The 23,346-nt window shown below is 41.1% G+C and overlaps 1 protein-coding gene across 3 annotated transcripts in view; it reads left to right on the plus strand.

The window, feature by feature from the left end:
- LOC142840012 (tomoregulin-2) overlaps positions 1–23,346 on the plus strand; it is a 268,103-nt gene that overhangs the window by 221,577 nt on the left and 23,180 nt on the right. For all 3 annotated transcript variants that reach the window (XM_075956493.1, XM_075956496.1, XM_075956494.1), the window contains 2 exons: positions 19,018–19,141; positions 20,544–20,702. In XM_075956493.1, the coding sequence (XP_075812608.1) occupies positions 19,018–19,141; positions 20,544–20,702 (283 nt within the window). The remainder of the gene's footprint in view (positions 1–19,017; positions 19,142–20,543; positions 20,703–23,346) is intronic.

The following is a 23,346-nucleotide window of genomic DNA, read 5'->3' on the forward strand; positions in this document are numbered from 1 at the left end:
GCTGTCTCTCTGTCTGTGTGTGTCTGTGTATTTTAACCTCCAACCCCCTTGCCCGAAGCTCGTGAACTGGGTGCCAGCGCACAGAGTGCAGACATGGCGGGGGCGCAGCAAAAACAAATAGCTTTCTAGACATTAAACTGTTCCAAAAAGTTAACTATCAACAAAATTTCCCTATTCTGTCTTAGAAAATTTGCGTATTTTTTTTTAAAAAATCAATTTTATCTAGAATCCTAGTTTGAAATGGCAAACTCATCCTCAAAAATGTGCATTGCACAGTCAACTATGTATGGTTCTGGGAACTGTCTTGCCTTATCCTTGACTGCATAAGAGAGTATTGCCTTCTTGTCCTTCCCATGAGGAACACTTACATTAATTTAGTCAGCTACCATCACATGGCAGTACTCCAGATTTGTAAATGAAACTAAACCCATGCTATAAATTCTCCAACTGCCCTTTCTGGGCCATGACATCATTGGGAAGAAATATGCAAAGCCATCATTTGCTTACACTGGCTCCTCCATTCATTTATAGATGTCCTTCTTTGTCGTCGGTAATTGGCAGAACATTTTTGCCCTTCTTATTTCACTGAGGAAGGCTGGAGTGGAGAGCAAATATAGCACTAACCTGTTCACACCTACTCCTGCCATGACGACTACTGACCCTTCGTTGAGCAACATCCTTCTCCGCCATATTGTACTTTACTTTTTCAGTAAGAGAGATATTGGAGTCATGAGATAATCGCATCATGAAAATGTGCAGCTGGTCCTTAGAGACAAATATGCGAACGCATGTTTTCAAAGCCTCTTTCCCTCCACCAGGGCGCAGATGGTTGGCTGCCACCTATGTCTTTTATGCCTATATGACTTACTTATTACTTATTATATGTAATTACTTATTACAGTAAATATTGAGTACCCACTTTGTGTCAGTCCATGTCCCAAACAACTGAGACTGGCCATCATACTACACAGTCTAACAGAAAACGGGGTGTCACCTAATGCCAAGCGTTCTCATGTATCCCAAATACCTGACAGAAATGTCATTGGCCCCCAGGATAGCTCGAGTGACTACAGCCCCCATGTTGGTTATTGGATCCTGTACTAATAACTAAATGTCATGTTTACTGTGTGTCATTGGGCAAGAAACATTTGGAGATGTCCTGGCTAGTGTCCCCAGAGTGCCGTCTGATGGATGGACCAGGTGCTCCTCAAATCAGAGGGAATGCCAGACCTGGTAGCTCGGGCCAATGATCAAGCTATTTGGGAGGCTGAGGCAGGAGAATTGCAAGTTCCAGGCCTGTGTGGACAGCAGAGCGAGTTCAAGCTCAGCTTGATCAACTTAATGAGAACCTGTTTCAAGATAAAACGTAGAAAGAGGGATGGGGATATAGCTCAGAGGTAATATCCAGAGAGGTCCTAAATTCCATCCCTAGTAGGATTGGGGTGGAGAGAAGGGGGAAAAGGGAGGGGGGCTGAAGGGAAAGGGAAGGGAGAGGCTGTATAAGCAAATAAGTAGGAATTCTGATTACATAAGGCATGTCCATTTATTAGCATTTCCCAGTGTAAAGTAGCTGTTTGTCTCAGTCTGACCGCCCCCAGCTATCACATGGCCACACATGGTAATCTTGCTCCGGGACATTTCCTTTTGCCTTTCCTGTCCTTCTTGCCATGTGTGACGTTATCTTTTCCGCAGACTAGCTGAACTTAAGTAGTTATGAGCCCAGAGCCAACATTCCTTCCCTGCCACGTAGAAACGGAAGCCATCATAAGCATTGGTACGAGATGTACCAATGTACCTCTCCTCAGCTGTCTCACTCATTCCATGTCCAAAACGATGCTCCATTAGCTTTCACGCAGGGAGGTCTTGTTGGTCTTTTGGTAGTTACTAAGAGTCATTAAAGAAGCCCAGGTTGAATTGGGCTTTCTTGGGAGACTTCACAAACATCCACACGGTGGGAGGGGCACACAACATATTCTTTTGAGTATTGGCTTCCAAAGATGGTTTTTAATTGAATAGTTCAGGATGACCACCTGTAGTGAAAAGGGGCTGGCCAGCTGAAGGCCCCTAAGGGCTCCTTGTGACAAGGAACGGTGAACACAGGGAAAGAAGCAGATGACAATCCACAGCTTGCATGCTCACCGTCCGTGGCTGACTGTGACTCTTGATAGCTCAGGATTTTGAGAGCCAACATAGATTTGGGTCCAAGAAGGTGCCAAGCATGGTACAGTCTCCCTACAACAATGACAGTCTAGAGTGCTAAAGAAACTAGCTGATCGTACAGAACAAAGACAGAAGGAAGGACACAGCTGGATGAGGTCAGCTGTCTTGATCCTCAGATGGAATGCCAGAGTCACCTAGAATGGACTTTTTTTGGTAATATTTATATATTGCAGAAAGGTATGGTACAGATTTATATCATACTTATCTTTTGGAAATAATGTCCATAATAAGTAAACACTTCATTACGGTTTATATTTTGATAGTATTAGATTCTCAAATACTTTAGTAACATAGAATGCCACTAACAAAGCCTGAAAGCAATGGTTTCCTACTCTGTATGCCATAAGAAGCTGTCTTTTCTTTCCTTTCTGAAAAAACTGAGTGAGTTTTCACATTCAGTTTAAAACTAAAGACTCTTAAGGACTCTGAGGCCTTCTTGGGACCTTGTTTCTTGTGACCTTTTGGATCCCACAGTCTTAGAAACTCCCCTCTTGCTCCATAGAATGGACTTTTTAAAAGATCAGTCCCTTTGATGGTGATTCACCATCAGATGAAGCCGGGGAATTCATTCGTGGGAGCAATAGAGTGAGCTCACCCTAGGCAGCATTGCCTTAACAGAGGGTTACACTTCAGCATTTACTTCATTAAATTTTGTATACACAAAAGATAATTTATAATGCGTCCATACAAAGTGCACAAGATGACAGAGACACAAACATGCATACACACACACAGTTTGAGAGGTATTTGAGCAACAAAACATCTTCTAATGGCAGCCATATTGTATGTATGTATGTATATATATATATATATATATCATTATCTACATTACATAGTGCCTATAATCATATCATAGCTGTTTACAATTTCTAGTCTAAATAGTTTATTCATATTTAGAAATGAGCATTAACTTGAATAATCCAGGACCATAACCATTAGAAGTTATTTTATCACTAAAGTTACAAGCTTTTTAGTTCGTTCCTTTTGTCCCCCCTGCCCCACCGTGCCAAAGTTGAGCTTTAAAACAGTTCCCATAGATACATGTTATCCCAGTATCTCTTCTCTCAAAGTGCTTTAGCAGCTCAACTCGTGAAAGCTTATTGAAGAGTAAAAGCTATACCTTTGTTCCTTAGCTGAAGAAATAACAAAAGCTCTCCAGTTCATGAAGCCGTCTTGTAGAAAAGCAGGCTGATTACCAGTCTCGGTCACTGCCATTACCACCAAGGGTGTCAGCAGTGACAGTTTTGGCGCGGCGAGGAATGAGAATAAATGAATGGCTATGTGCCGGAACAGAAAGGAAAGCAGAGCTTCATTACTTTAGAATCGTAGCTTCTATTTAGAAAATCCATGCCTTGTTTCTGTTTTATTTTGTTAATAGAAATGTCTTTCCTTCTTGTCAATCAAAAGTTCCGCCTCTTGCTGGGCAATACCGTGACACAAAACCCAGCTCTCAGTCTAAAGGGAAGAAGTTTATTCTAGACCGATTTGAGTGACCCAAGAACACAGATCTGGGTTACCCCAATTTCCATGCTTCCATACGGAGTCAGTTTTATGAAGTTTTCTATAGCTTTACAGACCAAAGAAAGCCACCAATCAGGCAAGATTAAAATTACATTAGCGGGAACGTCATACTTTCCTTTCCCGTATTTCTCAATCACTAAACAACGGTGGTTATAAATCTTTCATTTTAGAGCCGCTGTCCATGCTTAGGTGATAGACAGCGGATGTAGGTGATGGGAAAAGCCTTGGATAAAGGCTTTGTGGAGAAAGAAAGACAGAGATAGAGAGAGCATGCGTGTGTGTATGTGTGTGTGTGTGCGTGTGTGTGCGTGTCTGTCTCATAATTTGCCAAGATTAGGAAGAGAAGAGTCTGAGCAAGGGATAAAGACGTACAAAAATTTGTTGGAAAGCAGGGGCCTGAGAAACTGATTGTGAAGGAGCGACAATGCACACAGACACACACACACACACACACACATGCATGCACGCATGTGCACATGCACACACACACCATGCAAAGAAGAAGATGCACTCATGAAGACCAGGCATAGTCAGGGCTTCAGGAAGAAGGAAGTCGTGAACTGTATCAAATACTCCAGAGGGTTTGAATAGCTGCTTGTGAGAAGCGGGGACACAGAGTTTAGGAACAAAGTCGCATCTGCTCCACCTGCTATGGCAGCTCTGCCTGCCCACGGCAGGGTCTCTGAAAACTAGATGGGAAAGACAAAGTAGAAGTCAAGGTAAGGAGTGAAAAGGGGGTGTAGATGATGCTGGGGAGAGACCGGGATTGAGGAAGACTTCCCGTTTTATTTTCCCAATGTCTTGCTTTATGCTTAGCTGCGGATAGAGCAGAGAGTGGAAGGCACAGGGGAACAAGACTGAGGTAGAGAGACCTTGAAGGAAGGTAGAGGGTGGGAGTCACAATGAGGGCCTCCCCTGAACTAAGTAAGGGGAAGAAAGCAGGAGAGAAGCCCTTGTCAGAGTGAAACGAAGAAGCTAAGGTTTGAAGCAGGAAACACGAAACAAGATGCGAGGTTGGATGCTGTTTTGCGTTACCCAGTTCTCAACCAAAGCCAGTCTGCGTGGGATGCTGGAATAAGCTGACACCTCGTTTCAATTGTCTGCTATGCAGACTCCCAAAAATATCACCAAATCTACTTGGCCATTGGTGTCTTGATCTACACAAAACAGTTTATAAATCTTCCTTGAGAGGCTCTTACAAGTGAAGTATTTTTACCGCATTGTATATTCAAACAGTGATAGTCTTATTGTGGGTCCTTGAATAATTGTAGATCTACTTCCATCTTGTCTTAATTATTCCTGTTTCGAAGACAACAAGCTCAACTCGCTAAGAGACCATAAATATTCAAATTATGTATAACATATTACATATAGCATGTAGCAGTGCTAGACACTGCAACTACTTTAATAATATTCGTATAACATATTACAGAGGGACTCTTGCTGTTTGGCTTCTGTGATTTGGATTTTGCACTTGGTTTCAGGGGGCCCTGTGGTCCCTCTATTATTAAAGTCTTTGTTGTCGCTGTGTCTAGTTTCGGTCCTAGCACTCTCTGTGGGTCCTTAATTTCATGTTACAAGTAAGAACAAATATATTACCTGATAATGCTTATCTGGACTGTTTAACCACTTCTTCATACACTACCTAAGGAGAAGGAAGCAGCTGGACACTCAGCTCAGGCAGCTAAAATAGATACGGCTTTGACCCATCACTTCTTTCTGTTTTCACTTAGAGTAGTTTTCAAAATTGTCACCAAAGTCTCAGTCTCACTGAGAGAGGCTCCCTTGAACAGCCTCTATGCATATAAATTTGGCCAGAAAGGCATAGATTTACTTGAAGACAAAAGAAACGGAAATGTCCTTATAATAAAAATTCCCTCCCTTGGGTTTTTCCTTCTCTAAAGTTCCTAGTAAACTTCAGCTTTTGAAGAGAAGAATTGCAGCAGAAATAAATGTCACGGTAGCCTAGGGGGTGGAGCTGAGCAAACCACCCCATAATAGCAAAGCAACTCTAGCTCTAGATGCCCCGGAGCCTAATGAATCATGATGGAGGAAGGAAGGTCATTGGTTAAAAAATAAAGAAACTGCTTGGCTGGCCCTCATAGGTTAAAACATAGGTGGGAGGAGTAAACAGAACAGAATGCTGGGAGGAAGAGGAAGTGAGCTCAGAGAGACGCCATGCTCCCCTCTCCCGGGTAGATGTGATAGCTCTGCTCTCTGAGGCACACGCAATGAAGCTCCGACCCAGGATGGATGTAGGCTAGAATCTTCCTGGTAAACACTCCTCGTGGTGCTACATAGACTATTAGAAATGGGTTAAGAGGTTGAAACTAATGGGCCAGGCAGTGTTTAAAAGAATACAATTTGTGTGTTGTTATTTCAGGGCATAAGCTAGCCAGGCGGCCGGGGTGCTGGGGACACAGTCCCGACACTCCTTATTACTACATGCCTCTTTCCAAGACCTGATATTGACCGAAGGGTTGTTAAAGCCATGTGAAGTTCTATGAAGTCATGGTGGTTTTTAAAGGTCGTCAAGCTAAAGCCTCTAAACCTACGAGTAGCCCACTTGCTGAAAGATGGGCTCTTGACTGAAGAGAAAAGCCAGGAAAAGAACGTTGGAGACACAACAGATCTTCTCTCCGACTGCTACTCTCTTCACCATGGGGAACTCTGTCAAGTCTGAGTCAAAGAAAGCAAACCGTCAAAAATTTGCATAGTTTGCTCTTAATAATAGACGGAACACCATTTTTTCCCTTGGAAATCTAGGATTTTAGGCTAACTCCCAAAAAGCCTCATCATAACAAACCCTTGAATTGTAATAACTGGGTCTAGATGCCATAGCTAAAATATTACATATAAATGGCCCTCCCAATGTTTCACAGGTTCTTCAGTGTCCGTCTCTGTAAACACGTTATAGTTTGAAACATAACTGGTAAGAGTCCAGGAGAATAGCAACATAGTTTTGCATTTCAGTTACCCAGTCCATAGATTACTATACAGATTTCAGAGTCCAATTCACATGCAGGAAATCCTGAAAACACCACCAAGGCTTGGCTTGGAAATACGGTAACATGAAAAGCAGATTCTGCGGCTGTCTTTAATTATATGTCTAGCAAGAGCGTGTCCAGGAGGTGATATCTGCTCACGGTTTATGTCAGGCCTGATGTGGAACAAGAAACCCCATCTTTACATTCTAACTCGCTCAGCCCATAGCTCTCCTCACAGCCTAGCTGGCAAACTTTCACATCGCAGTGTAACTGTGGTCTTGAAACGATCCTGTGGAGGCCAATTAAGAGAAAGTTATTTTCTTCTGGTCTAAAGAGTAGACTCTACCTCTGGCCTCGATGAGAGACCTAACGTTCCAAGCTATCCAAACTTTAGGTTTAATATCACCAAGCCTGTCAGTTCCCTGGCCAAGAAGAAGCTTAATTTGCCTCAAATCATGCTAAAAATAAAAAAAGGTGTGAGGAATAATTATTCTTATTAGGAGAAGATATAATTTTCCTTCTCACAAACGGTGCTCCGTGTACAGTCACTATGGACCCGCCTCGAGGCCCTGTAAGTCTGCCTGCTTTTCCGAGACTACTATCTCAAGAAGACCTCACTTTTTTCTTCTGTCTCTTTGGTTTGACGGCTGGCCAGATCCCAAGTTTGCTCTGTTTGCCTCTTTGGACTTTTCCACGATTTCTCTGAGGCTACCTCCCTCTTAGATGTGGCTACTTGTAAACCTCCATGACTAATTCAAAAGCCTTTCTCCTTCACCGTCTCCCTTCTCTGAGCAGCTGCTGAGATTTTCAGCTTGCCCTCCCTGGGGTTTCTCGTTTAAACACTACTAATTGTCCTGAGGGCTCCTTCTGAATCAGTTCTTAAATTCTTTCATAAATAAGACTCACGGTCCTGGGAGGAGACCTCTATTTCCCCAGCAACATGTCACCCTCTAGTACAGATTTCTCACAAGCAATTTCACTTAATGCTTGCAAGGGGTAGGGGGGGGGGTATGCTTAAGTTGAAGGGGAAAATGTTGAATTGTAGCACTTTACAGAATGGGTCACTCTCCCCTAGTTTCCCAAATGATTCTCACACTGAGTGATGATTGTGTCCTGGCCTCTGTATTGTGTGCCCAGCTATGACTTCGAGCTAGCATTCTGGAGTCTCGGTCCCAGAGCCTTAGAGAAGGAGAGACTGTTCTCATCCATTCATCTATGCCTAAGAAAATGATGGCAGCAAGTGAGCCCATTGTGGAATCCGTTCTATTGCAAGAACTCGCATCATATTTCATGTATTCAGAATTCATTCAGCAGTCCTGGAACACCTTTCTGGTAAAAAAAAAAAATCCTTAAATTACAATTCAAACTATATGAGGTTTCCCACCACCTCATGTTTTTATCCTAATAAAAGAGGGAATCACAGAAACCGACTATCTTCTCCAAGACCAACTCTCATCAAACAATAGGAACAATCACGGGATAGCTTCAGATCCATGACTTACTTCTGTCTCAGACATAATGCAAATACACGGGAAAGTAGTTAGGCATTTTTTTCTAGTGTGTTAAATAAAATTATTTCAAAATTACTTTGGAGATAAGACAGTAAGTAGGAAAAGACTAAAATTGAGTTTCCTGAGAGAGGCCAGTCTGTGTAAGAGTTTCTCCATCCTGTCACTAAATAAAAAAGGTGCCTGGTAGAGTTTTTGGGGTCATTTCTGTAAACCATCATATCATCTGTAAATAGCGAAGTTTGACTTCTTCCTTTCCAATTTGTATCCCTTGTCTCCTTTTGTTGTCTTATTGCTCTAGCTAGAGCTTTGAGTACTATTTTGAAATAGATATGGAGAAAGTGGACAGTCTTGTTTTATTCTTGATATTAGTGGAATCGCTTTGCGTTTCTCTCCATTTAATTTGATGTTGGTTGTCGGCTTGCTGCAAATTGTCTCTATTATGTTTAGATATGTTCCTTGTATCTCTAATATTTCGAAGACTTTTATCACGAAGGGGTGTTGGGTTTTGTTGAAGGCTTTTTTCATTGTCTACTGAGATGATCATGTTCATTTTTTTTCTTTCAGTTTGTTTATATGGTGGATTACATTGACAGATTTTCATATGTTGAACCATCCCTGCATCTCTGGGATAAAGCCAACTAGATCGTGGTGGATGGTTTTTTTACTTGATGTGTTCTCAGATTCGTTTTGCCAGTATTTTATTGAGTATTTTTGCATCAATGTTATTGAGGGAGACTGGCCTGTAATTCTCTTCGTTTGTTGTATCTTTGTGTGGTTTGGATACCAGGGTTATGTTAGCTTCGTCAAAGGAGTTTGGTAGTGTTCCTTCTGTTTCAATTGTTTGGAACAATTTGAGGAGTACCGGTATAACTCTTCTTGGAAAGTCTGGTGGGATTCTGTACATCAGGGAAAATAAATCAAGCCGAGTCTGAGATCCCATCTTACACCTGTCAGAATGGCCAAGATCAAAACCACAAATGACAGCTTATGCTGGAGGAAATGTGGAGTAAAAGAAACACTCCTCCATTGCTAGTGGGAGATGGGTTGGGGGAAAGGTGGTGGAAAGTAGGAGGAGGGGAGGGAGGGGGAACTGTGGTTGGCATGTACAATAAATATAAAAAATAATAATATAAAAGGAAAATTAAATAAAAAGCTCCATATTATATATATTCAACATTAAAATATTTAATCTTCTAGAAAAACAAAATATACTTTGTGTGCATATAGGAACAGATAAGTTAAAGATAATAATCCACGCTTAGTAACTCATGTATGTGCTTTTCAAGATAATATGCAATATTAAATAATGATGCCACAAGATGAATTCAAACCCACAAAATCTATTTCCTCCACAAAGAAGACAATGCAGAGGTGAGATCACTCTGTGACATATCTGAATTATGGCCTAGTCAAAATTTAAGACATTTTATACTTTTTCAAAACTATGATGTTCCTGTAACTAAAGCAAAAATGATTTCTTTTGTTTAATATATTCCACTTAATATCCCTATTCAGTCTTTCTCTTAGGATATAAAATAATAATATTCCCAATAAAAGTAACCACTTGCTAGTGATATACTATAACTGCATATTAGCAAAAGAATTATTATTTTCAGAGCTTAAGGAATCCAGATGTATGAAGTAATCTAGTCTAGCATACAGTAGCTCTAGACTTTAGCCTCAGGAAGGGGTAGCCCCGTTGCCTCTTTATACCTCCAGAGACTTAGTGTTCACATCTACTCACATTTATCTAAGAAGCAGCTCTAGTTGTCCTATGGTGAGCAGGAGTCTGCCTTCCTTTCTGATGCTTTACTGGGCATTGAATTCTTGATGCTTTCATCTTTAGGACCATCCCAACTCACCCTAAATTACCTACAGAGAATCATTTCCTTGAGATCACTGACCCATGGATTTGGTTTATCTTAAACAAAAGCCTGATTAAAGCAAGGTGGTTTTCCTAGTTGTGCTTGCTGCTGCTTTGATGGGGTACCCTGGCCAGAACAACTTGGGGAGCAAAGGGTTTATTTACTTACATTTCAGGTAATAGGCAATCACTGAAGGAAGTCAGGACAGGAACTCTTACAGGGCAATTATTCATAAAGCATTATGATACATCCTGACAAGATATGGCTAATACACAGGGCCTAAAAAGTATATTCCTCTCCACTAATCTCTTCTCTTTACAGAGGTCGGCAGTCAATGACGGGTTTAAAGCTTCTTCTCCCCAGATGCCTAAGACAGGGGCTTGCATAAATGATGCCTGTTCCAATGACGAAAAAAAATGGGTAAATAAAGAGGACTTTGCCCAAACCAGGCGCGACTCATCTGTCCTGTTGCAGAAGCACAGGGGTTATTAAAATTAATAAGAGAGAGTGGATTGTAGGCCTATATTTCTGTATGGCACAAAAGCCATAGGCCCAGTCTGAGCTGATCATGTAGCTCTGCAGACAAGATGTCTCTGCCTAATAATAGCAAGGATGTAGATCTCCTGAGGAGAGGTGTTGACAGAAACTGGTGAGGATGTTTGGTGCTTCCTTCCTTTGTAATTTGGAGGATGTCTTAGAGATGCTAATTCATGGCCTACCTGACTGCTAGATGTGGACATGACTTGAGTTCAGGCACCTGGTTGCCTAGGAGATGGCCTAATGTGTTTCCGCTCTATTGATGTGAGGATATATTAGCTGTTTGGAGAATAAACGAGAGATCTTTGGAGAGAGATCTTGCCCTTCCATGATGGCCGTGTAAGCTGTGTCTGTTTATTCCTCGTGACTCCATTCCAGTCCAGTTAGGGAATCTGTGTTGGACCCACACGGGCTCCGACAGGCAGGATCCCGGAGACAGGAGCTGATACAGAGGCCATGGAGGACTGCTGCTTATTGGCTTGCTCCCTGTGTCTTTCTCGGACTGTTTCTCATAGAAATCAGGACCACTTGCCCAGAGGCGGCACCACCTACAATGGGTCCGGTCCTCCACCATCAATGGATCATTAAGAAAATTCCCTACAGCTGATTCTTAAGGAGGCATTTTCTCAATTGAGTTTCCATGCTCTCAGATGACTCTAGCTTGTGTCAAGAGTACATAAAATTAGCCAATGCATGAAATATTACTTTAAAACGTCATCTGATTATTTATACATGCCACCTTCCAGAGGGATCCCTACCTGTATAACACAGCTGATCTTCCATCATTTAAGATATTTAATCTATTCATCTTTGATCTTACAAAGCAAAAAAAGATGATTTGCACTGTCACAAAGGAAAATAACCAGAAATGCCAAATCATTTAATTCAAATAAAACATGATAAAATATGTCACTACCCAATGGATTAGATTCTCACGTCGTAATCTCAGAGCTACTCACTCTTTGTAGGCTGTACAGACGTCAAGAAAAGAGAGCAGAGCATCAGAACAAGAGAAACAGGTTGGCTATGAAAATATTTAATTAACATCATCATACATGAATAGTATTCCACGCCTGTCTCTATAACTGGGGCTCTCAGTTTTCTCTTCCGAATTTCCTTTTCTGGACACACACCCACTGGAAGGCGTGTGAACAGATGGCATGACTGGATTTTCAACACTTCCTTGGACAGTCTATAGCCATTACCAGAAGAAAGGCATTCTCTCTTCAGAATCATTGCTGGCTTTAGTCCAGTTTCACACAGTAGTGTCTCTGCTTTGAAACATAATGCCTTGCTTTAACAGATGAGTTCTCCAAATACTGTATTTCAAATTTGTGCTGGGGAAGGATGTGTAGGTGAACTTTTCTTTCCCATCAGTCAGTTCCCCAAATAGCCACACAGAGATTATTATTAATTATAAATACTAAGTCAGTTACTTAGGTTTGTCTTCAGTCAGCTCTTACAATTTAATTGAACCCATTTCTGTTAATCTATGTGCTGCCCCAAGACTTGTTTTCCTCACCTCTGAACTTCCCTAGTTGCTTTTTCTGGGTCAACTCAAGACTCCTTAAACTCTGCCCTCCTTACCAACATTCTCTCTGACCCCCAAATCCTACCTAGCTATTGGTCACTCAACTCTTTATTAACAAATGAGAGTAGTATTTATTAACAGTGTACAAAAAGATAATTCCACAGCATTTCCCCCTTTTGTCTAATTAAATGGATGCTTTTAACTTTAATGTAGTAAGATTATATACGACTGAAATGTTTATCAAGTAAGAACTACAGTTACAATTTGCATTTGGCAAGTTAGAGAAAAAATACTCATTATCTGTACTATCTTGAGAAGTTCAATGTTTTGTACCTAATTCACTTTGTATCTTTTTATGTCTCTCAACCTTATACACATTGCACCTCTTTTGTGATTTCCTTTTCTGAACAAGGAGAACTCTAATTATAAATTGCCTTCAACACTATCAGAGACCCATAAAGGATATAATATTATCAGAGTAAACAGGAAGTGAAGAGCAAACAACTTCAAAACTATAGAAATGACAGAAACAGCAGGCTGCCTAGACAGTTACCCAAAGTTCTTCTGTAACACTGGAGTATCCATCTTCCACATACAGGCCTAGAATATCTGACAGACTTCTGTGAAGCAGGAATTGTGAAGGACTGTCCCACCTTGTCTTGGCAAGGTTCAGCAGTCCATTTCTTTCATGTCCTGGTTGTCCAATTTGGACAGCATACCGTCAGCAATCAAGGCAAGGGCAGTTTCTTGCCCAGTGGCTAACCTTGCCACAAAGAAAGCAAACTCCATGTGGAGTTTCTTTGATGCACATCATCATCTCTGAAACAGACTGATGCTGCCAGGAGCGCACATGCCTCCTTGTCATAAATAGTCTTATATTGTTAAAACATTCCAAATACCCTATTCTGTAGATCTCTGAAGTGTTTTAAAACCACCTGTCTATCTAAAATACATCTATGTTTGACCTTGAAAACATACCTAACATGACTACAAGTTTGATTGCAATAGGTAACTAACTACTAACCTGCATTTCTTGATTACCCTAAATAGTTTGAAATAAAAACTTTCAAGGACTAGAAATTTACATTATGTTGTTAAATGAGCAGCAAAGGTACAATACCTTAAACAACAGTAGAAATGTATATACAGTATGCTTTAACAAAAATAACCTTAAATTTGTATCAATATACAAAAATATTTTAAATAAGAGAAAAAACATATATATAATATAACATAAAATTTGTATCAATATACAAAAAATCCACACCAACCTAAAATATTTAAGACTAGTAGTTGATTTTTTGGTTTAAAAATAGATTCAGTAGTCTGCTTTTATCCCATAATTTCTATATCCCCTTTTTTCTTTCCAAAATAAGATCCTTGAATTTAATCTTCTTTGTTCTACTTTTTCCCTGACCATTACCAATAACAACTTACAACCAATTCCTCTAGACAATGAAAAATGGTCATAACCCACTGAATGACCAAAATCCATTCACACACACACTCACCCTCTTGGGAATGTGGGCATCGTGTTCTCTGGATTGCTTCCTGCTGTCTGAGAGGAAACAACGGCTCTACAGGACCTTGAGAAATTTAAGACAATGGGCAAGTGCTGGGAGAGCTATTTATATCATTTGTTCACAGTTTCTGTGTAATGGAAAAGTGAAGGTCTTATCTGAAGCCCTGGCTAGAATAGTGCATGAGGTTGGACCATCTCAGCTAGCTACCTTGAACTCGTTCTGAGCAGTTGGTAGTCCAAAGCTGACATTTGGGTGGTGTTTGTCAGCTTAGTGGCATTACCACAATCCTGGTGGTATCATTGTTGTGGGGACTCACCATCCTTTCGGAGACACCAAAGGTCACTGTTAGGAATGGTCACAGTTGACTACAGAAAGCTTAGGTATTTTTATATGTCCTATGCTGCCGATCTCGGGGAAGTTAAAATACCACAATTTGTGGAGTACATCCAGAATACACAAACCTAATTCCTACTTACCTGATAGAGACTCAAACCCAGAATCATGGACAGGGAGCTACATGAAGTCTTTTTCTAGAATTAGTTAATACTGTATATAACCAATAGTATCATAAAAGAAAGTTTTATACATATAAATATTAAAAAATTTAAGATAATATTTATATCTTAAGAAAAATTTTAGAGCCAAAATAAAACCTCATAAAAGGATTATGAGATTAGTGGAAATAGAACAATCCCTTAATTTTGATTTTTGTTCTGTGCCATATCAAGACTGTAGAATAACAGGTAGACACATAAACACTCCTCACTGTGAGCAGCACTGACTCAAGTCTGAGCCCCTCGATTTGTCTCTGTTTCCTTTCTATCCACACCTAGGTGACTTGACATAAGGTAAGGCTGAATCTTGTGCCGTTCTCTCTGTCTCTGGTTTTTCATGTCTGTCTTCCTTACAAAGGGCAGTCTGTGTAACTAACTAACTATACGAAAGAACATGACTCCTCAGCATCTCTTGACAACTGTTGACTAGCAATGGGCATGTGGTTGTATTAGCTCTGCCCTCAAATAACTCCAAGGTATGCCAGAGAACACCTCTGCGAAGACTCAGGTACTCTTCCTGAATGAATATTTACATATGTAAATATTTAACGGGACACTTGGTGCAGAGTTTAGCAGAGACATGAAGAGTTTTTACGCTAGCTACAACCTTTCTCAGAAGGGAGAGTATAACCCTTACATTAAACCTCATTGAAATGGAAAACAGAGAAATCAATGTCTGAGCTGTCAGGCACTCAAAGAAATATATACACTTCCAAAGTGTCATTTTTATATAATTTTAAATCTCTGAATGCTTTATTGTTGCTTAAATACCACTGTACATAAACTCCAGGTTCACAAATATTTACCATGACTCATACATATATTTGTTGAGATATTAGATTTCTGTGTTTCTGCTTGCCTTAATATACTAAAATCTCATTTCTAAAGTATGTCTATTGCTTCCAGGGAACTGGTCGTATATTCGGGTTTTCAATCAACTGGTTTCCTTGGTTGGATTGACTATAAATCTGTTGACATATATTGATGACGACTCCTCATTTTCTTGCCCAGGGATCACTTCTTCTACTCATTTATTTTCAATTTCTCTACTTTCTTATTTGACAGTATCACATGAGCAGAAAACAGAGCCCTCTAAGCTCACAAGAGCTAGAATAAACTAATCAGCCGACTTTATGATGGAGACTAGTCCCCCCCCCCCAATGTTCCACAGCTTAGACAGGAAACAGGAAAAAGCACGCTGAGGCAATACCTTCATTCAAAAAAAAAAAAAAAAAAAACATGTAGCGCCTAGACATCAGCTCACATAGGACACTGTTCGGAATCAGAAACTGTCAGTTTGGGGGTAAGGTTCAATTTAAAAACACCCTCAAGGATGGGTTTCGAGTTAAGACAACTCTTGATCTTCTTTTATAGTTAGCAGAAAGAAACCCAGCCCTTTAATAAGACGAGAGACCTTCTGACAGAAAAAGCTGTGATTAACTGGAACGGAGGCAATCGGGGAAGTTCCCCACAGGCGGGACTGCCAGAAGCACTGGGGTGTTCCTAACGAACACTAAATAGAAGTGTTGAATCGTTGGCTATGCCGAGAAGATTCAGAAATAAGAATGGAAATCAGTGCTGGCTCATTTCATGAGCAGTGGACCTGACAACCCCCACTGCTGAGAAATCCTCTGTCAAGAGCGCAGGCCTGGCTTGCCTACTCCGGTTGTGGCCGTCTGGACCCAGCAGGAAAAAAAGCCTGCTCTTCTCCGTGGATTCTTTTTTGTTTTTTTTTTTTGTTTGTTTGTTTGTTTGTTTTTGTTTGTTTTTTGGATGTTCGAGACAGGGTTTCTCCCTAGCTTGGTTCCTGTCCTGGAACCAGCTCTTATAGACCAGGCTGGCCTCGAATTCACAGAGATCCGCCGGCCTCTAAAGGCGTGTGCCACCACTGCCCGGCTTCTCGACGGATTCTTGAATAACCAGTTCGTCACACTGGTACATCTAAACACCAAGGTTACCCTGATTCCATTTTGGTCAGATGGCACTCAGTACTACACACTTTGATTTTCTTGTGTGTCCTGCCAAAAAATTTAGTCAAAACGTATACAATCCTTAAGCGAATGGGAGATGCCAAAACGATTCCCACAGCCTCACGGTTTTTTCTGTGGAAGTAGTTCACGAACTTTCGCGACGATTTTCAGTGCCGAAACATCTCAGTGCGAAAGATCACCAACTACACCATGGCTGAAATATCACAGACAAAACAAATGAAGTGCTGAAATGTCACCTGCGCTCTCTCTCCCCCGTGGCTACGATATATACCTTATAAATCTAGGATACACGTTGAATTATCACCCACCGACGATGTATTTATAAATACCCCTACAAAAGAAAACACTAAACATTTTAACAGTTTGCTTCAAACTTTAATGCTCTGCACATGGCATCTAGATCCTAAAATGTATGGAAAGATGTTTTTCAGCTCCTCCTAAATATAAATAAGGCATCCATCTAATTCGCGAGTGGCAAAGGCTCGTCCTGTTCCTGATGAATACACTTAACACCCATGACTGCAAGTGAAAGTTATAAGGATATGCTATAATAAAACATGGCGCCCCGTCTACGGATAATGGGAAGTAATCCGTTCCATGAAAAGCAACCATTAGCTTGCAGTCTCTCACTGCTGCCCCTGTTACTATGGTGCTTAGGAATACTTATAGATTGAAAAATACCTGTAGATTGAGATCGATAAAGTTATATTTCTCATTGATCCAGAAAGGAATTTTCAAGAATACTGTATTTCAGAAGAGACAATGAAGGCAAAACTGCGTTGCGTGAGTGTGTGTGTGTGTCGGTATGTGTGTGTGTCTGTGTGTGCATGCATGTGTGTGCCTGTGTGTGTGTGTGTGTGTGCCTTTGTGTATGCCTGTGTCTATGTGTGTGCCTTTGTGGGTGCCTGTGACTATGTGTGTGCCTGTATGTGTGATGTGTGTGTATGTGTGTGCCTGTGTCTATGTGTGTGCCTGTATGTGTGGTGTGTGTGTGTGTGTGCGCACGCATCACAAGAAAATATCATGTGTCCTCATCTATCCCTGTCTGCCTTACTCCTTTCCTTTAAGCCAGAGTCTCTCACTGAACACGGACCAAAACGGGAAACCATGAGCCCTACCTAGCCAATCCTCTGTTGCTAGCCACTCCCACAGCATTGGAGTTGCGGGCATGCATGTGTCGACACTTAGCTTTTCACATTAATGATGTAAGCCAAAGCCAGGTCCTCACGCTTGCACAGGAAGCATCCTTGCCCACTGAGCCATCTCTCCAGCCCAGACCTTCTATCACTGTACAAGAAACACAGAAGAAATTGAGCAGACACTCGCTTGGAGATGCTGTGGCGAATGTGTAGTCAACATATCTGAGCAAACAGGAGCCCGAAAGCATCCACGTGTTATCATAAAAAACATTAGGAAACAGAACTGTTAATGACAGCGGAAGTGTTTTCTTTTAGAATATACGGTGTTTCATTGTCCTTAAGTTTAAATTTCACAAATCATTCTTTCCTTTTTTTTTGACTTTTTATCGATTCTTTTTGTCGATTTCATGCCAATCCCATTCATCTCCCCTTACCCTAGCTTCTGCCTTCTGCCCTTGTAATATCCCACTCCCCGCAAAATAAAATTTAAAAGTAAAATCATAGAAAAAAAAACAATCCAAACCAAACAAACAAAAGTCTTGGTGTGGAAGCTGCTGTGTGGTCCAGAGAGTCACACGGTATCTCTTTAATTCATACATCTTTCCCTGGAAGTTCATTGAGATGAGTCTCACCTGGTTCCAGGTCTCTGACTTTTGCCGTACTATTGATATTGGGCCCTCACTGGGGCTCCTCTTGGATAGCCTACTGTTGCCGTGTGTCATGGAGATCATGCAGCTTTGGTTCTGCAGGTCTGGTCCCTTCGCACACTCCAGCTGTTCCAAATACGGTGGATGTTGGGCTGGGCTAGCTCATAGCCCTGGTTCTGAGCCTGGATTGGTCACCCCGCTAGCTTTCCCTCCACACCTGGGTGAGCTTTCCAGCACAGACAGTAGAGAACGGGGCCAGGTCTGCTCACACAACCCTGGGTCCTGCTTCCCTGCACTCACACCCCCAGTGCCAGCACTACTGTTTTGCCCAAACGAGGTGTAGGACCATATGGATCGAAATAAATAGATGTGACTATCTATACAAGTGATTCTAAAACAATCTCCAATTTTATTATTGTGGCAATAAAAATGTGTGGTGCAAAATGGAAAAAAAAAAACCCTTGCACTCACAATATATTATAAAAATGCCTGACAGTATGTGTTTGTTGAAATCTGCATTTGGTCTAGAAAATATTTAACAATTGAACACAGCCATCTTTTAACTTAGTCCTCATGTTGAGAAGTATCGAGGCATTTGAGAAATCTGCTCTTAGAGAAGTTATGCTTTGAAATTGAAAAATAAATCGAGAATTTCTTCTTGGATTGTTTTTATGATCAACGTACAGGCTCTATGCAAAGAGAATTAAAGCTGTCTGACAACTCGTGGCCACATCAGTGGCTGTTAAAGATGTAGGAAATTGCATAAAAGCCTGAAAAAGCTCTGGGTAATTTTGCAGTTTCATCTCTAAACACAATTGTGAAGACGTCTGTCTTTCAATGCTCTCTCCCTCTTTCCTCTGAAGCATGACCTTTTAGTCCTTGCTCTTTTCAACTGCATTTCCGACTGTAGCTTTTCTTGTTAATGTACGAGTTGATCTTACCCAGCACAAACGCTATTTACAGGGGCGCTTGCTTTTATCTGTATTCGCAGAGAACGCTAACAAGTTAGAAGAAAGTGCCAGAGAACACCACATACCTTGCCCGGAACATTACAATGGTTTCTGCATGCACGGGAAGTGTGAACATTCCATCAACATGCAGGAGCCATCTTGCAGGTAACATTTCCTTGGTTAAACTTTTAAAAGGCATAAAGTTGAAATGTAGAAACTCGCTTTTAAGTGTTAGCGGAAGATTGCTTTACATTCTGCCTAAGCAGGGGAACAACATTCAAGTTTCTGTCTCTTCCACACACAGAGAGAGAGGGAGAGGGGGAGAGAGAGAGGGAGGGAGGGAGGGAGGGAGGGAGGGAGGGAGGGAGGGAGGGAGGGAGGGATATGAAAAGATGTGTGTAAACCTTATCCACTCAGTGTACAGCACACCACTCTGTTCTTACAGTATAATTTTATAGACATGGATCACTTTCTTTTTACTGTCTTTCCCTCTGAATGTAGAGCTGAGATTGGCGCTCCTCCCTTAGTATTTTTGGGGAGGTTATTTCCAAAACGCTCCAAATCATCTATGAACTATATGATTTTGCGGACACTCACTCTCTTTTCTACTGAGCCTAGGATCATGAGATGATTGGCCGCCATGGCTCCAGTTCAAATTCAGAAGAGACGGAAAGAAATTGCTTGTCTGGGCTTAGTTTATAAATACAGTTTATAAATATCTACTCGTGTCTAGAACATACAGAGATTCTTTCTGAGATGAAAATTCAAATAAAAACATATTTATATTTACATTAATATACACTGGAGTATGATGAAATAAAGAAACGACACTGTTTGGGTCTCTTTCTCTACCTGCCCCTCTGTCTCTGCTTCTCTTTGTCCGTCTGCCTGTCTTTCACCCACAGCTGCCTTCCATACCTGTTTCCTTTCCCAGAATACCCTGGGACATGCCTGTTCTTCAACAGACAGAGTGAACATGACACACAGAGAGCTCTGCAGTCCCTCTCTCTGTTAGCAGTTATTAAATTACACCCTCCAGAGACCCGTGGAAAAGTCCTCAGGATGTAGTTGCAAGAAATTCAGAGTCAAGTGTGAAAGGCTTTCCACAGAGCAACGACGTATTGATCCAAATTAGTATATTTTGATCAAATGCTTATTTCAACATGAAAATTGCCTATCTGAACTTCTGGTTGGGAGGCTGGGTGAGTGAGAAGCAAGATCACAGTCTAATAGGATGCTCACACTGCCTGTTTGTATACCTGTATTGCCTGCACCAAGATTTTTCTCTTCAGAACATTTGAAGAGAATTTCAAGAACATTCCTCTTTTCAAAGCAAAGACCTTTATGACTTTATGGCCATCAGTTTAAGAAATTACTCCTGCTGTATCTCTGACTCAAGATTTTTTTCAGCATTTTTCTGGCGTAGAACAGGTCTAAAAGAAACGGCTGTATAGTTTTTGCACTGTGTCATTAAGCAATCCATATCCATGTTAACCGAGGTTAACGGAACAAATTAAGAGTACAGAGTTCCGGGCCACAGGTGACCAGATGCTGTCCTTCCTTCCAGATGTGATGCTGGCTACACTGGTCAGCACTGTGAGAAAAAGGACTACAGCGTTCTCTACGTCGTGCCCGGCCCGGTCCGATTTCAGTACGTCTTGATTGCAGCGGTGATTGGAACGGTTCAGATCGCTGTCATCTGCGTGGTGGTCCTCTGTATCACAAGGTCAGTAACCGTGCTTGGGCATCACCCAAGCTGAGGGCAGCGCTTGTCCCTCCCTTTGACTCCGAGTCTTTTGGTGAACTGACTGTAGCCATCCATTCTCCGTGAGTCCTAGCTCCTCCCGGTGAGAATATTTCAATAGCCACATGGAAAGGCATGGGTTTTCCTACAGGACAGGCACAACTTATTTCACTCATTTTTATATTAAGATGAGTATTGTTTTTGTCCTAAGACTATTTTCCTCTCTAACAGAGAATAACAACATCTTTTTAAACACTCTTTTCTCTGTAAAAGGCCACTTTTCATTCAAATTATGAGGCACTAACTTCACCTACCAGAATCGCTCTGCCCAAAGTGATAATAGCTGTTATATAAGGTGTAGAAATGCTTCAATTCTAGCCCTCATTAATAACATTTTATTTCCAAGTAGAACATTTGGACACCATCAGTGTTAACACACCTGGTGTCAACAACAAACACCTTTTCATTTTAACATGGTAAGTGCTAATCGCAGTGATTTCAACGCAATGGGAAAGATTGTGTTCTACTAAATGAAAACCTTCGAAATATTTTCAAAAGAGCGGCAAATATCATAACTTAATAGCAAATTCCAAGCACAGAAAAAAAAAAGGTAATTTTTATTTGAACAGGGATGAGATCACAAGAGAATAGAGATTTCATCCAGTTTCAACCGGAAATTGAGCCATGATTCCCGGGTGATGGCTGAGGTTCAGTTTGAGACAAAGAGCCAAGTTGGGGATTTGTTTGACCTCTTGAGTGTGTAAACGTGTGGTCGGCAAGAACTAGACTCTAAACCCAATGCATCATTTATGTCTTGTGGCAGCCAAAAGGCCAGTGTAGATCTGTTAAAAAAATAAATAAAAAACTGAATTTACTCTCTTTTTTAAAACGTCCAAAGTAACTCTTTGGGGTTTTTTTTATCACATCTATAAGACATGAAAACTTTCATCCATTTCTTCAGTTCTATAGTAAATCAGAGACTTTCCCCAAAAATAGGAAAATAAGAAGCATTATGAAATTAAACATAAAGACTGTAATGTACCTTGGCATCTGTATGATGCTACATTCTTTGAAGACAAGTGTGGGATCTGCTCTTTAAAAAGAGAAAGTGTAGCTCACAAATCCTCACCCAGCCTACAGGCATAAGGGGAGATCATCACTGGAGCTTGGGGCAACCCTAAGCCAAGTTGAGTCCAGCATCTTGACTCTCAGGTTTAGATGCCAAGCAAGCCAGTGGGTTGTACGAAAATATGTGCAGCTGATTTAAAAACAACTTGAAAACCAAAAGTCCTGAGCACAAAATGAAAAGACAAAGAAGAATCTGAGACACCAAAAACTGTATCAGACATCCCTAAGGGCACATAGAAAAACAAAACTTGTATAAATATTCACACAATAACAACTTGATTGCTGTCTCGTAGAGTGGAGAAACTCAGAATTTCAATACTTCAAATGTCTTCAAAATAAGCTATTAATCACAGTTTTCATTCCTACGTTTAATGGAATATATAGACTATTTTGCCAGGATTTTGTATTGAGATGCTATAATTTTGTCATATGTTTATATATTCATATGTCTGATTGCACAAATGCCCATGTATACACACTTTACAACATTACAAACAAAACAAAACAACAGTTATCCTCACTTTCACGGCAGAGACCCTGAGACGTGAGATGTTATCACAATCTGAGATTACGCAGCTGAGTCACGAACTCAAAATGCTGTCCAGCCTGTCCACTGCTTTAACTTTTCACTTAATGTTGCCTCTCTGCTCCTAGCTGCTCATAGTTTTGTGTGTGCTTCTGTCATGGACTAAGCTCCCAGTTTGAGTAAGCTATGTCTGCTATATTTTCAATGAATATGTCTTTTTTTTCTCTTATTTGCCATGCAAAACTAAGCAATAACAAAAAAAACCCCATACTCAAAAAGCCCCACGTTGGGCGCCAACTGAAAGGGGCATGGTCGATCGGTATTTAGAATTAACCAGACCAGTTTAATATAATAGATTCAGCTTTTAATAAATGGAAGAAAGAGAACTTACCAAACCCAGGGTTCCAGCCATCCAGGAGCGCAGGGAACAAAAGGGCAGAGGCAAGCACACCTGGACGGTTTATCTGTTTTTCTGTGGCCCCAGGGGGCACACCCTAAACAGAATGTGATTGGCTGAAGTTCCCCATCACTATCTGATTTAGGGGAAGAAAAATAGCACATCAGCCACGCCTTCATTGTTATCATACATTATCTAACCCTCCCCCTCGTACAATCAAACCTTTGAAACACACTCCAGGAAAAGTTTGAATCCATATGTCACACCACTGTCCAGGGTAGACTCATCCCATTCATTAAAAGGCAGTGTGCTTACAAACCAGACTCCCTAAGTGGACCCACCACTGACCCCAAGAAACCCTGTTTGCCTGCTGACCTGGCAAGCTTTGCTTGTCAAGACCTATACCAAAGTGCCCAGATGCTGGAGAGTTTACAGCATTACCCCTAGCCTAGATGCCCCCATTGTCCTCAATTTTCTCTTAATGTTGATCTCATCCGGTCTGTTCTTTGTTCTGACTTCCTTTCCTTTCTCTCCTGTCCTACCCACTTCCACCCAAATCTGTTTCTCTTTTTTTT

This window comes from Microtus pennsylvanicus, chromosome 22, assembly GCF_037038515.1.
Source record: "Microtus pennsylvanicus isolate mMicPen1 chromosome 22, mMicPen1.hap1, whole genome shotgun sequence".
NCBI classification, from domain to species: domain Eukaryota; kingdom Metazoa; phylum Chordata; class Mammalia; order Rodentia; family Cricetidae; genus Microtus; species Microtus pennsylvanicus.